Source organism: Bos grunniens, chromosome 12, assembly GCF_055505025.1.
Source record: "Bos grunniens cultivar Pamir isolate PY7600 chromosome 12, Bosgru_T2T1.0, whole genome shotgun sequence".
NCBI lineage: Eukaryota > Metazoa > Chordata > Mammalia > Artiodactyla > Bovidae > Bos > Bos grunniens.
The window spans coordinates 78146487-78161593 of NC_141176.1; the positions used below are offsets into that span (position 1 = coordinate 78146487).

The window sequence follows — 15107 nt, forward strand, 5'->3', positions numbered from 1 at the left end:
TTGGATATATTATTTAATAGCACATTTTGAAAGTAAAGTTAATTACTCGAGTTATTTTCAGGTATGAAAAGAGAAACCAAGAGAAGATTAAATTACTGGAGGTTTCTATCAAGTTTTACAAGGAAGGATCAGTGCAAAATTGAATATAAGTGAAAACAACTGAAATGGTGTGGGTCTTACCAGTATCTGTTCACAGTCAATAACGGTGCTCAACCTGTGTGTGATGGTTAGCACAGTGCAGTCAGCAAATTTCTCATGGATTTTTTTTTGTATTAACTCACCAGTTCTGGAATCAGAGAAGTTGATATACTTCAGTGAAGACAGGAAAGGCAGACAAGAGTTAAAAATTAAAAATCAATGCTTTAACATATAATCTTGTTCCTAAAAAACTAACTATAAAAAGTCTATTTAGAAATTTACTATTTTTCATAAAGTGATGGAAAATAGTCTTCCCTTGAAATTGCTTGAAACTATCAGAAGCTGAAATCCAGCTTCCTTAGGATGCCTCATAACAATATTAACAGCATATAACTGTCTTGCTTTCTTCCTTTGTTTTCCTTTGTGATTAACATTATTAAAAGATATCTGTGGGTCAAAGAGAGCATAGAAACACTTTTCAGCATCACTAAATGTTTTCCATTTACTACATTTACAATTTGGATTCCAGGTTTCATGGACCTCAGCTACATACCTTGGATCCACATTGGATGTGGCTTTGTCAAGAATCAATATCTGATTTTTCCTGAGAATAGCCCTAGCAAGGCACACTAGTTGTCTCTGTCCAACACTCAGATTCAATCCTGATTCTGCTAATTCGGTATTCATTTCACTAGGCAGAGCTTTGATGGCTTCTTTAAGTTGTACCTGTGGATACAGAAAGAACAAAATTTCGAAAACAAATGACTGCTGAAGTAGAAAAGCCTCTTAGAATGTTAGAGCTTTGAAGTCCTCATGACTTCTTATGTATCTTACATATACCCCCCTGTGATGGGAAAAGCTGTTTCCAGTTAGTGTTCACTGAGAAAGATGGTTGGTAGAGTCAAGTCAGGACAGAAAGATCTCAGTGTCCCCCCCATCCCTGCCACATGCCATCCACCAACAACCCCCAACTAGGAATTAGTTCAGAAAGTCTCAAAAATTGAAGCTATTTCTCCCAATGTGGTTTAAACAGAAAATCTAAAAGGATCTTTATGGTTTAATCAACTTTACCAAAGTACATTTTGCATAAGAGGTGGTACATTAAAAGGAATTAAAAAGAAAAATTAGAGAAAGTATGGTTCTCTAAAGATATAATCTTATTAACAGTTTACAACTTTTTAACGTTTAAAATAATACAAATTTAAACAATGGAAAACTCCATCTTATACATTAGTAATCCTGGGACATTTCCCAAGCTTAGTCTATAAATAGTGGACCAGTCAAGTGCATTTTCTTCAATATCATAAATGTCTTCCAGTGAATGAAAACTCACAAAAACAAGATAAAATATTACATTTTATCTCCCCCACAATATGGATATATGTGATGTTTATACTAATCTATCTTCATAAAATAATACTCATAAGATTAAAAAAAACAAATCTTTAACCACCAAATATAATCTGAAAGAACACTTGGTGGTAGGGGTCAGTTCAATGAATATTCATTTTGGAGAAATATTATGGAGCAAGAAGCCAATTCAGGCTGTATTTAAAGTGAAAGAACAAAGAAGAAATACACTTCTAATTAAGAAACCAACAGATCGATGGCCAATAAGTTATGTGACACAGTACAAAGTCAGATAACAAAACACCAAGGGTGAATGAGTAGCATTTTTGTGATATCCTAAATGCTGGAGCACTTCCACGAATGTGATCCTGAACTGTGCTCCTGATGGAATCCGATCCCTAGAAAGCAGAATTCTGAGTCAGGATTAAATACGGTATTGGTATTTAGTGACAGCATACAAGGTGTACAAACTCTAAAGGGTAAAATTTGAATTGTGGTGCAAGTGGTTGGTCTTTGTTAAGACTGACATTCTAACTTCAAAGAAATAATCTCACACTTACTCCTGAGTTGGATGACATCACAAAACTAATCTGGTTTTTTTTCTTTTCCTTCAGGTTGTCCATATCTGCTTCATGACAAATAAGAGTTGTAAGGGGTAGTGTTTTTCATAAAATACTGTTTTCTGAGACACTGCATTTATTTATGAATCAGGAATAGTTATGAGATAATATGAATATCAAAGCTCTCTGTAGTGTAATCATAAAATCAAGGTATAAAGTATTAGAATGGAAGAAAAGGGCAACAGATGCAGTAGACAATAATAACTAGAAGTTACAACTGGAGAATCTGAACACATTAGACGATAGTGTAATATTACTGTTTTATTTCTTATTTGAGATAATTGTGTTAGATTATGCAAGAGAATGTCCTTGAAAAGGATAGAGATTATGTCTCTTGATGACTGTGATAGACCCAGAATCTGCAACGATGCTTAAGAAGCTCTCAGAGATATTTGTTGGCAGTGTGAAGGCAGAAGTGAATCTCATCATATGACATATCTGTTCCTATAAATTAGAAAGTAAATCCATATAGACAGTTTACATATAACACTATTATTACGTGTAAAAGGATTATATTCTAATAACAATTTAACTGGCTTTAGAATATCACATCACACTATAAACTGTGGAAAGCATATAAAAAGTTATAATTTAAGGAAAGTGGAGCAAATAATACTATTCAAAACTGTACATCTCAATATGAAATACTTCAGATCATTTTTGAGGTTGGGAAAATAATGGAATAGAGCAAAATTGAAAAACAATAAACTGAACTTATAAGGTACCCTATTTCTGTTATCATAAACATTTTTAAAGTAACCTGCTGTGTAGTGTATCTAATAGGTGCCAACACTTCTCACAGGAGGTTAACACAGGTGTCAGATGGTTCCCACATTTCATGGAACCTTCTTACTTCTCAAAAAGAAAGACTGTTGTGGGCTGGAAGAAGACAAGGAAATGCAATCAACAGATGGGGAAGAGCTTTTACTAGAGCAGGGCCAGCAATAAAGGAAGTTCACATAATACAAGGAAGGCCCAGGGAAATGGACATGTGACCTGTTGCCACCACAAGGACTGAACCATGTGGTTCCTGATGCATAGGCTGCTGATGCCCAGGTTTCTGGATCTTGGGTTCCTGTGTGATGAGACACACTTGTGTCCTAACAGAGATACTATTGATGCTAGATTTGTGTAACACAAAATTTTTTTAAAGAAATAAGGCATACTTCTCTGAAATGAAGAAATAAACCAAACATTTAGTACCTATTTATCAAGTGCTACGTTTTAAAAGCAAAAGACAGAGCTAGGTTCCATGAGAGATTAGAAGTCTGTCTATGGTTTAGAAATCTAAAGTTTCTGCCATCAGTAGAATCAATTTGCAAAACTAGGGCTAATACACAAAATAATTAGTATTAAAATATACAAACCAACAGCAACTTAATAGTCAAAATTTTTTCATGCAAGGGTAGGGAAATTCAGTGAAGTAGGGCAAGGGGAAACACAGCACAAATAACAGAAACTCCTCTAGAAATTAACGTATCTATATAAAACTGAGCCAAAACACCAGGGTTCTGTTACCTGCATTCATGCTGCAGCATTAAAATGATATAATCGCCAATAAGTAATCATCACATTCCAACTAAATAATTTACTTTTATAAACACTTCCTTATGAAACTTTATCGCATTGTATTGGAATGATCTTGTTTATCTTTCAGTTAATAATGAAAAATTAGTGTCTCCACTTAGATAGCCCCTAGGGCCAGAGGAATAAAATGAACATTGGAGGGTAATTAGGGTAATTAATTTACTAGGTCACTCATAGAATGTGATCCCACAGTTTTAATGTCTAGTGTAATAAGCTCTGTCAAGGACAAAATAATGTATCTAGTTGCTTGGGATTCTATAGAAAAAGCTAAAATGAAAACATGAGGAATTATATTATTGGTTTTCATTATCAATATACACATTTTAAGTGTACCCATCTCATCACTGTTCTCCTGGAAAGTAAACAGTTAAAATGATAAGCTTCCCTTAATTACTTGCAATGCTATGAATGTACACACACAGATACTCATGCTAACAAGTTAATAACATTACATAAATTACCTCTTCTAAGACATTCCACAGTTCCTCCTCCAAATACTCATTAAAGGGATCCAAGTTTTTCCTCAGTGTTCCAATGAATAAAACAGGTTCCTAAATACCACGAAATAGTGAACATTACTACCTTAGTCTCTTTTCTTTTTTTTTTGTTGTCTCTTTTCATTTTAAACCAATGCTTATAGAAAAGAATGAAAATACAAAATATCAAAATTCACTGCAATTATTAATATTAAAGTTACAAATGTATGTTTACAAAATAGTATCTCTAAAATAATTTTCCATTGTACAAAGTGTGCTATAAAAAATCCTCTGGACTATTAAACACTAAAAGAAGAAAGTGTTTAAGAAGTATTTTCATCTTAAGAAAAAATAAATGAAGAAAAGAAAGGAAAATTTTATTTTTTAAAAAAATTTGCCATTCTGGTAATAAATATCTGGTTAAACACACACACACAAACTGACATTATAATCACATGAGAAAGTTTACATCAAGATCTACATAAATTAACTGTCAATCCTGGTGTGACTGGGAAACATCAACTGCATGATTAGTTGAGGCTTATGCTTCAAAGCAAAACCATTCAGTATTTATACTTTGGCAATGAAGAATAAACTAGGTTACTTTCTCCATTGGTCAGACTGTCTTCTAGGATCTGGAAATCTCTCCCCAGGTGTGAATGGAACATCCCCACACGTTCAAAGAGAACGTCAGCTCCTGGGGCCTTGAGGTACCTCTGTCCGTGGAGAAATCACCTCTGATTCTGCATCAGCTGGTCCCCACGTTCTCTCACCTGTGCGTCAGGATGACCTGCCTCACAGAACCTCGTTACTAACTGCAAGGCCAGGAGGACCTGAAACCCACTGTGATGTGAGCCATAATAAAATTATTTAAATAGCTTTTCCTATTCATCTACCTATTCATCATCAAGAGGAGCCACAAGTAAATTACACTGGAATCATATACCTCCTGAGTTTCAGGAGAGAATATGTACATAAGCTCATGTAGACAACTTACATTTTCTTCTGGAAGGCTCTAGTAAGCCAGGTCATAAGAATATGGGCAGCAGAGAAGAGCCCAACTGGCTCCTTTCAGTGAAGGGGGCAGAACAAGGGGAGGCACACGTGTGGGAACAAGAGGAGACCTGACTCTTCCACAGTGCCCGGAACTGCTCGGAATCACCAGCCTCAAAATCCTGCCTGGTCTTGGGGCTGGAGTTTCCTTCTAACTTCATGAAAGTCTGAGAAGATGAAGAAGACAAATATTTCTCTTCCCTAGTCATGATGAAGAATGATACTTTAGAGAGCCTCCCATACCTTCTCTCCCTATTGTCTCAGTTTTAAGTCTAGTGATCAAGAAATGAAAGCAGAAGGCACAGGACAGTGTGCCACCAAAAGAGATATACCCCTAAGGAAAATCCAAAATTAAAAATATACTATGTAGGGAGCTTCATTTGCACAAAATTGATTAAGTGACCGATAAGCCTACAAAGCATTGAAAATCACCAGAAATACACATTTCAAAATGATTGTTGAATTGAACTGAAAAATCCAGAGACTCAAATTTAAAGTTTCCCCTAAAACTCTTGAATTTAGAAACAAAGATTAACACCCATCTAAGCAATAGTACGAGTTCCTTGTCAGGAGAATAACCATCATTGTACCTCATATTTTTATAAAAACTTTTTACTCTTTGTAATTTTCAATCCCCCATGCAGGCGATTTCTCATCCTTTAGCTGTTATCTATGAACTTTACACAAACAACTGGCGAGGTGAGGGGAGGCTGGTCCCAGTGTTCCTCGCCCTTCTCTTCTCCATCTTCCCTCCATTATCCAGGTCCTTTCAAGTAAGCAGGTACTCCCTGAATGTAATCTCAACTGGCATTCTTCCTGGGGAATATACTTAACTACTTCAGATCTTGAGCACAAAGGACGCATACACTTCAACTACCTGTTGTGTTTAAGGAAATTATTTAGGAAAAGCTTTCATTTTTGCTTTTTCCTGAAACTTTGAATACAAATTGAGGAGTACTTCTTAAGAACACAGTATTCATCTTTTTTTTTTTTTTTCTGTTTTGATATGTAACTTCTGTGTAATTAAAAAAATAAAGTATTCGTCTTTTAAAGTTCCCCTGAGGACTGATGGTCTATGTCCCCACTCCCCTGTCTCTGGTTCCTACTCAGGTCCTTGCTGCCATCACACCTCCCCCAGTTCTGACCTGTTCATGGCAGGACCAACAGTGATGGGGATAAGCCTGGGAGAGAGAGATGACCCCAGAAGCTTGCTGCTGTTCCCAGGATCACAGGTAACAGGGATTCGGGGAACATGATGTGGACCTGGCTCACCTGAGTGGGGCAACTCAAAGAAACAGTACTGGGCTCCCCCTTCTGCAGAGTCTGCTCTCAGCTTCCTAGGCTGCTTAAATCAGGGTGTTGACACACAAGCATCACTGCTTGCTACTCATTTGAGGGGAAGAGAGATGTACGTTTTCTGCACATAGACAAGTTAACTTCAAGTAACCAAACCAACAGACTTTTCTCCATCTCGGAGCCAACAAGACACTGTAAAGACAAAGGTCTCTTGGCTGGGGAGGGGTAAGATTTTGAATATCTTCTCCTCACACTTATTAGCCCATAATACATAAATGAAAAAGCCCATTTCAAAAACTGATATTCTCCAAATGAGACTCAAAACTGATATTCTCCAAAGGAGACTCAAAACAGGAGGAGTCATATCTTCTGACTTTACTAAACTTTTGTTATGTTTTGGGAAAAATATCTCAGGAGAACATCATTCAGTTTAACTAACATTTATTGAAAACAAAAAATAAATTTGGAGTCAGACAGTTCTAAGTTCTGATTCAACTTCTCATTAGTTATTAGACTCAGGGTAAATTACTTATCTTTCCAAGACGGTTCCATTACTGGAAACTGGGGTTAGCCTTGCAAGGCTGCTGTGACAATCTGACACACAATGAAGTTTCTGATGTGATGCTAACATGGACCAGGAGCCCAGCCCAACAGGGAGACAGGCAGGGACAGTGTTTGTCAAACTTCAGATGTAGTCGGTGGATGATGAAATTAATTTTGTGCATTGTGATCATCATTTTGTCTTTTATATGAAGTAGAATAGAACTGGCATCACAGAAAATATCAGAGCACAGAGCAATAGTAATGTTGTTTTGTGACATTTTTGTTTCTGTGTGTGTATGTGTGTGCGCGCGCGTGCACGTGCCTGCATGCACATGAAATCATGATATGAAGCAGTTCTATCAAGGACCATAGTCAACAGCCACCTGAAGTCTTGCACAAACAAAGTAATTTGCTTCTCAGCCTCTGGAGTTGGGACTCTCTTTAAATTTACTTTGAACCCTATTAGTATATTTTGGAAATTAATACATTGCTGATCATGTCATTTACAAATATTTTCTTCTTTTCCATAGGTTGTCTTTTTGTTTTTTTTAAATGGCTTTCTTCGTGCTATACTTTTAAGTTTAACCAGGTCACATTTGTTTATTTTTGCTTTTGCTTCCATTACTTTAGGGGTCAGATCCAAAAAAATAGTGCTGTGATTTATGTCAACGAGTATTCTGCCTATGTGTTCCTCTAAGATCTTGTCTTACTAAGTATCTTGTCTTACAGGTCTTTGCTCATTTATTCATTTTTACTTTATTTTTTTATATGGTATTAGAGAATGTTCTAATTATTTATTTATTTATTTTTTACAATCTAGGGGCAATATTTATTAATTAAAACTATGTCTTATAGTTTACAAAGAAGCTAATTAACAACAAAGGTACAATCGACCTTAAAATCCTCGGTGAGAGCGAAGCTTCACGTCTTCAGAACTCTGAAGTGCTCGCCAGGCAAGGAGGCAGCGGCTGCGGACACCGGCTTGGGCACACGCCCGCTGACGGTGCAGGACACGGGGACGGAAAGCTTCCACGGAGTGAAAGGCTCTGGTCTCCTCTGGAAGTTCCATTCCCCAACCCCCACCGTCCTTGTATTCCTCCCCCCAGATTTCATTTCCAAGGTAAGTCCTCGATTTATCGTCGGGAGAACCTGATATTGAAAGCTTTAATCGTCTTGGCCATCATTGGGGCAATTTTCTTCACGGGTGGTTTCCTAGGATCATAGGAAATGGTGCTGTTGACCACTGGAGCTGTGTGGGCGCCACTAGTGCTCGGGCCATCATAGGCCGTCTCCTCGGGGCTGGCGTTAAAGCTGTTGCTGCTGCCACTGCTGAAGGAAGCCCGGCTGCTTCCTGTGGGGTACGGCACTGGCTTGATCCTGATTTTTTCAGGCACAGCTGCTCCTCCTGTTCCAAATTTCTCCTGCCTCCTTCGAACATCACGAGGTGACTTGGCCACAGAGTTGACAAAAGCCGTTTTTGCTTGTCGGCCTTTGGGCTTATTGGCGTGTGCAGATCGGATGTTCTTTGTGAGGACTGGCAGCCACTGCTCTCGTGCATCCTGAAGCCGCAGGTACATCTCCCGCCATGACTCGTACTCTTCGGCCTTTCATCCTTGAAGTCTCGGTGACAGTGAACTTTCCATAATTGATCCGTTTCTTCAATTAATACGTGATTGTACTCTTCTATTCGATACAACTGATCAGGTGTGCACCTCTCCAAAACAGGTTCAAGGACAGAATATGGGACGCCTCCCACTTCAAAGATCGAGTCGATGTTGTTTTTAAGCACCCGGATGCACTGCTCGTGCAAGGTCATCATTTTGGGGAGATAGGCACACTTGGAACCAGAATAGACCTGCATCTTAGAATTCATTCTTCTTCCGGTGAATCCAGCTTCTTCCTCTTCCTGGGGTGAGGAGAGTGCTTTTCGCTTTGGTTGGAAAGATGACATCAATTCAGGGGAAGGAAGTGGACAGTAGTTGGCCTGGATCACAGGTAATGGGCAGTCAGGTAATACTGGCAATACATCGCTGGGGACCTTTTTCAGCTTGGCTGAGTCGGCTCCAACTGGCGGAAGCTTCTCAGGCTTGTTTTCATTCACCTTAGGTAATTTGTGAACTGAGTCCAAGTTTTTACTAGTGCTTTTTGAATCATTTTTTTAAGTCCTTTTTCTCCAGGAGTCGTGGTTGAAGTTTTCACAATCTTTTTCTTTTTCTTCCGGGGCTGGTCATAGCTGAGGTATGACTCAAAAGACATGGTGGGTTTCTCGAATTCATCATCCGAATCTGCCTCCTCACCTTTAGGGAAGGAAGCCACCGACTTTCTATCTGAATGCGAAGGTTTGACTTTCCCTTCTTGAGTCTTCAGGTTGTTAGAAACCTTCTCTTTTGCCTTGGGCAACAGGTCTCCTGCCCCCTTGCCCATGTCTGAGTTTTCTAGACTGTGCTTGTTTTTGTCTGATTTGGTTTTCTCGGAGTCTCTAGGGCTTTTTAAGGTGGTTGTCTTAAGCCACCTCCAAGGGGGGTAAGACCTTCTTCTTGGCGTTGCCCTCCTTCTCCTTCTCTTTCCTGACACCAGAGGGCGGTTTCTCCTTTGTGCTGTCCCCAGAGGTCGGCCTCCGGTTTTCCTCTTTGGAGACGACCTTGTGTGACTTTTCTTTGATCAGAGAAGACTTCTCGTCTCCTCTGGCATCTGCCGGACGTTTTTCTTTATGGGAAGATCTGTGCTCCTTGCTCTGACTCGTGCTTTCTCTCCCCTGGGCTTCCCCCAGGTGTTGCTCTTGACTGACTCCCAGTCTGTCCTGAAAGGCGTTACTATGGCCTTTGCCAGGCTTATGGTGGGGAACAAAGGGTTCATGGTCCTCCTCCAGGGGTCTGTAATGGTCCAAAGACATGTGATGAGGGCTGGTGGATGGTGGAGGGGACTGAACATGGCCATAATCGGAAGACTCATGGTCTGAAGAGTAAACTGGAGAAGCTCTGTGGTACCTCTTTCTTTCATCTCTCCTCCCATGACTGTGAGATACTTTGTGAGGCCGCTCGAGCTCTGGGAGTTTTCTGTGCTTTTTCTATTATCAGGACTGTATGACTGGCTGCTGGAGGCTTTCCAGCTTTCCAGGTAGTCCCCCTCTATCTCTGCCTCCTCCCTCAGGGCATCCCTGGGGCGCTTCCGAGAACTGCTCTTCTCAAAGTTCTGTTCGTCAGGCTCTGTGGTTCGTTCTACAGGAACCAGCTTCTTCCACTGGGCCACCAGGTCCCGGGCAAAGTTTCCGACGTGCTCGTGTTTTCGCAAGCTGTTTACCGTTTTCCCAACTCCAGTCTCCGCAAGAATGTCTACTGTAATGGGCAGGGCGGAGAGTTTCTTCAAATATTTCAATAGCTTCTTCGGGTCTGCGTTCGTGGCCAGGCGCGCCTGCAGCTTCTCCACAACTTGCAGCGCCGACTCCGCCGCCATCGCTGTCACTGGCGCGGCCTCCTTAATTATTTCTTTTTTTAATATTTTATTTTATTTTTTAACTTTACAATATTGTATTGGTTTTGCCATATATTTTACATGCAGTCATGCAGATTTCCCCACACTATTTATTGAAGAGACTATCTTTTCTTTATTACATATTGTTACCTCTTTTGTCTTAGATTAACTGACCATAAGTGCATGGGCTTATATCTGGGTTTTTTATCCTGTTCCATTAATCTATGTGTCTGGTTTCTGTGATAGTAACATACTTTTTCATTACTGTGTCTCTGTAGTATAGTGTGAAATCAGGGACTGTGATTCCTCCAGCTGTGTTCTTCTTTCTCAAGATTGTTTTGGCTATTTGCGGTCTTTTCTGTTTCCATACAAAATTTTTTAAATTTTTTTGTTTTTGTTTTGTGAAAAATGCCACTAGCAATTTGATAGAGATTGCATTGACTCTGTAAATTGTCTTGGGTAGTATGGTTATTTTTAACAATATTGAATCTTTCAATCCAAGAATATAGTTTTATCTTTTCATCTGTTTGTATCATCTTGAATTACTTTCATCAGTGTCTTACAGGTTTTATATACAGGCCTTTTACCTCCTTAGGTAGGTTTATTCTGTTTTTTTTTTCCCCTTTGATGTGATGTCAATGGGATTGTTTCCTTAATTTCTCTTTCTGATACTTTGTTTCTAGTCTACATAAATACAGTCAATATCTGTATGAACAATGGCTTATACAGCTCAATATCAAAGAAACAAACAACCTAATCAAAAAATGTGAAGAAGACTTAAATAGACATTTCTCCAAAGACATACAGATGGTCAACAGACCCATGAAAAGATACTCAGCATCACTAATTATTCAGTTCAGTCGCTCAGTCATGTCCGACTCTTTGCGACCCCATGAACTGCAGCATGCCAGGCTTCCTTATCCATCACCAACTCCCAGAGCTTGCTCAAACTCATGTCCATTGAGTTGGTGATGCCATCCAACCATCTCATCCTCTGACGTCTCCTTCTCCTCCCGCCTTCGATTTTTCCCAACATCAGGGTCTTTTCTAAGGAGTCAGTTCTTCGCATCAGGAGGCCAAAGTATTGGAACTTCAGCTTCAGCATCAGTCCTTCCAATGAATATTCAGGACTGATTTCCTTTAGGATTGACTGGTTTGATCTCCTTGCAGTCCAAGGGACTCTTAAGAGTATTCTTGAACATCACAGTTCAAAAGCATCAATTCTTCTGTGCTGAGTTTTCTTTCTAGTCACTAATTATTAGAGAAATGTAGAGCAAAACTACAATGAAGTATCACCTCACACTGGTTAGAATGACCATCATTTAACATCCACAAATAATAAATGCTGGAGAGGGTGTGGAGGAAAGGGGACCCTCCCACACTGTTGGTGGGACTGTAAGTTGGTACAGCTGTTATGGAAAACAATATGGAGGTTCCATAAAGAACTGAAAAAGAGTTACTGGGTGATCCAGCAATTCCCCTCCTCAGCAAATATCTGGAAAACATAAAAACTCTAGTTCAAAAAGATACATGCACCCCAGTTTTCACAACTTTTCTATTTACAATAGCCAAGGTATGTCCATGGACAGATGAATGGATAAAGATATGATGTATACACACACACAGAGGAATATTATTCAGCCATAAAAAGAATGAAATAATGCCATTTGCAGCAACATAGATGAACCTAGAGATTATGAGACTAAGTGAAATAAGTCAGCAGAGAAAGACAAATATCATATGAGATCACTTATATGTGGAATCTTAAAAATTAATAGAAATGAACTTATTTACAACACAGAAACAGATTCACAAACATAGAAAACAAATTAATTTTTACCAAAGAGGAGAGTAGAGGAGAAGGATAAGTTAAAAATCTATGCTTAAGAAATGCACCCTACTATTTTGCTATACAATTGAAACACTGTGAAAAAAATAATCAGACACACACAAAATCTGACTCCTGGCCCTGCCCCTTTCTTGATAAGTGGGACAAGCCCCTAGGGCCTCAGTTTTTAAATCTGTTATGTAAGGATAACTACAGAATTGTGAGAATTAAGCAGGAAATGGTAGGATAAGGGGTTAAAACATGTTAATGATTCCACAAATGTTATGAATTCTTATCAGTACTTGTCAGGGACTGTAATAAGCACAGAGGAGCAGAAATGAGAGCTACATTTCTGTATCCTCAAGGAGATCCTCAAGGAGAGGAAGAAAATAGCCAAGAGTGTGGGAGGACTGAGAAAAAAGGCCCAAGGTCTTGGTGAAGGACTGTTAAGTAACAATGTGTACAAGATGGTGGTCAGGAAAGAAGCTGCTGGGAGGGGAAAATGAAATCAAAGTACAAGAAAGTGTTATTCTCTCTTTTTGCTTTTGGTGGAAACATTAGATACATTTCTCTGTTACGCCTTCCCACAAATTCCTATTGTGTTTTTTTTTTTTTTTTTTTTTGATTTTTGTTTCTTTGCTCTACTATTTATATTCATATGAACAATTTAGTTTATATTGTAAACAATAAATATAAAGAAAATCACCAAGCACCATGAACACATAAGAGAAATTAAAGAGTAAAGTCATTCCAGAAAGTATTACTCTTTTTACTTAAGCAGAAATAATATTCAAAGGCCAGTAAGCCAATCATTAAGAATAATAACAGTTCCTGATGACTGAGCATTCCCAAGAACCAGACATGGGCACAAACCTTATCTTACCCAGTTGTGTGTGCTAAGTCGCTTCAGTAGTGTCAGACTCTTTGCGACCCCATGGATTCATAGCCTACCAGGTTCCTCTGTCCAAGGGATTTTCCAGTCAAGAATACTGGAGCAAGTTGCTGTGCCCTCCTCCAGCAGATCTTCCTGACCCAGGGGTTGAATCTACATCTCTTATGTCTCCTGCGTTGGCAGGCAGGTCCTGTACCACTAGCACCACTTGGGAAGCCCAGATACATCTTCACAACAAATCTGTGTGGCAATGATTCCCAGGCCTGGTTTAAAGATGAGGACACTGAAGTCTGGAAGCTGAGTAATGTCATCAAGGCCCCACAGTCCTTTGAGGCAGAGCAGGAATAAAACTGTGGGTCACATTGACACTCGGTCTACACAAACATTCTATCCCTGGCTGCCTCTGGAATGATTTCCTGGGAACTTTGCACATTGCTAGTTCTCTACAGATACTCCTTCTTTTATCAACCGATATTGTACCTTAGAGACAAAGGCACATAGAGAGGAATCTACATGTATACAATGTTTGGCACTATTTTGTAAGGATGCTCTCTGGAGTGTGTATGTTGAACATGCTCTAAGGAAGGGTAGAAATCAACAGAAGAGAACAGAACCAAACTATGTTGATGGTACGTAAGACTACCATTTTATATACGATGGTATAAAAGACTAAAGATATGTTTAGTCTTTGCTCAGATGTGCTTCTAAACATTATTGGCAGAGCCAAGGATCTTCTAACATTATTTCTTTATCTATAGAGTTATTTTATGTACACCAGCATACAATTCTAATTAAGAAGCTTTAAAAATAAGGCAGGGTATGTTTTGAAAGCTTTGCATCAAAGGAAATGAAAGGACTCTACAGACAGGCCCTTTATTTCTACTAACTAATCTCACTTGGACATTTCAGAGATGAGTACCATCAAAACGTAAAACTTGGGAATCTAAACTCCTTTATTTTCTACTGCAACCACAAGTCATGAATTAAATAGCCAGAGAAAATCTTTAAATATGGAGACTGAACGTGCTAAAAATTCTTCCCATTTTTCCTGAAAGGGATACCTTTAAATTTTTTTTTTAATTGTGGTAAAATACATATGAAATTGACTAGCTTGACCAGCTGTAAGTGCACAATTCAGAGGTATTAAGTACATTTACAGTGTTGCACAGCGATCACCACCATCCAGCCACAGAACTCCTTTCGTCTTTCAAAACTGAAACTCTGTAGACATTAAACAACAACTCCCCACTCCCAGCAGCTCATGGAACCCACCATTCTAATTCCTGTCCCCATGAATTTAGTACTCTAGGTACCTCATATTAGTAGAATCATACAGTATTTGTCCTCTGTGACTGGCTTATTTCACTGTTACCTCAAGGTTCATCTGTGTTGTAGCACAAGTCAGAATTTCCTCCCTTTCTAAGGCTAAATAATACTCCACTGTATACATATATGCACCACATTTTGTTTATTGATCCATCTGTCAATGGACCTTTAGGTGCCTCCACCTTTTTGCTACTGAGAATAATGCTGCGATGAACATGCAAGTACAGGTATCACTTCAAGATCTTTCTTTCAATTCTTTTGGGTCTATACTCTAAAGTAGAATTGCTAGATCATATAATAATTCTATCTTTAACTTTTTTGAGAATTGACCAACTTGTTTTCCACAGTGGCTTCACTATCTTACATTCCTACCAGCAATGAACAAGGATTCTAATTTCTCTACATCCTTGCCAATACTGCCAACCCATTTTCTTTCTTTCTCTTTCATTTTTCTTTTTTGATAGTAGATGTCTTAAGGGCTATTAGGTAGCATTTCACTTTAGTCAGAAAAGCTGTATCTTGGTTTC

General features: G+C 38.8%; 1 protein-coding gene and 1 pseudogene across 1 annotated transcript in view; both read right to left on the reverse strand.

Annotated features, from left to right (window-relative positions):
* Positions 1-15107, reverse strand: part of LOC147361947 (ATP-binding cassette sub-family C member 4-like) — a 179498-nt gene that overhangs the window by 20891 nt on the left and 143500 nt on the right. Inside the window, exons 28-30 of the mRNA XM_086330258.1 lie at positions 4157-4246; positions 692-864; positions 181-286 (exon numbers count right to left, since the gene is read on the reverse strand). Of these exons, the coding sequence (XP_086186384.1) occupies positions 181-286; positions 692-864; positions 4157-4246 (369 nt within the window). The remainder of the gene's footprint in view (positions 1-180; positions 287-691; positions 865-4156; positions 4247-15107) is intronic.
* LOC147361948 (elongin-A pseudogene) lies at positions 8102-10533 on the reverse strand (annotated as a pseudogene).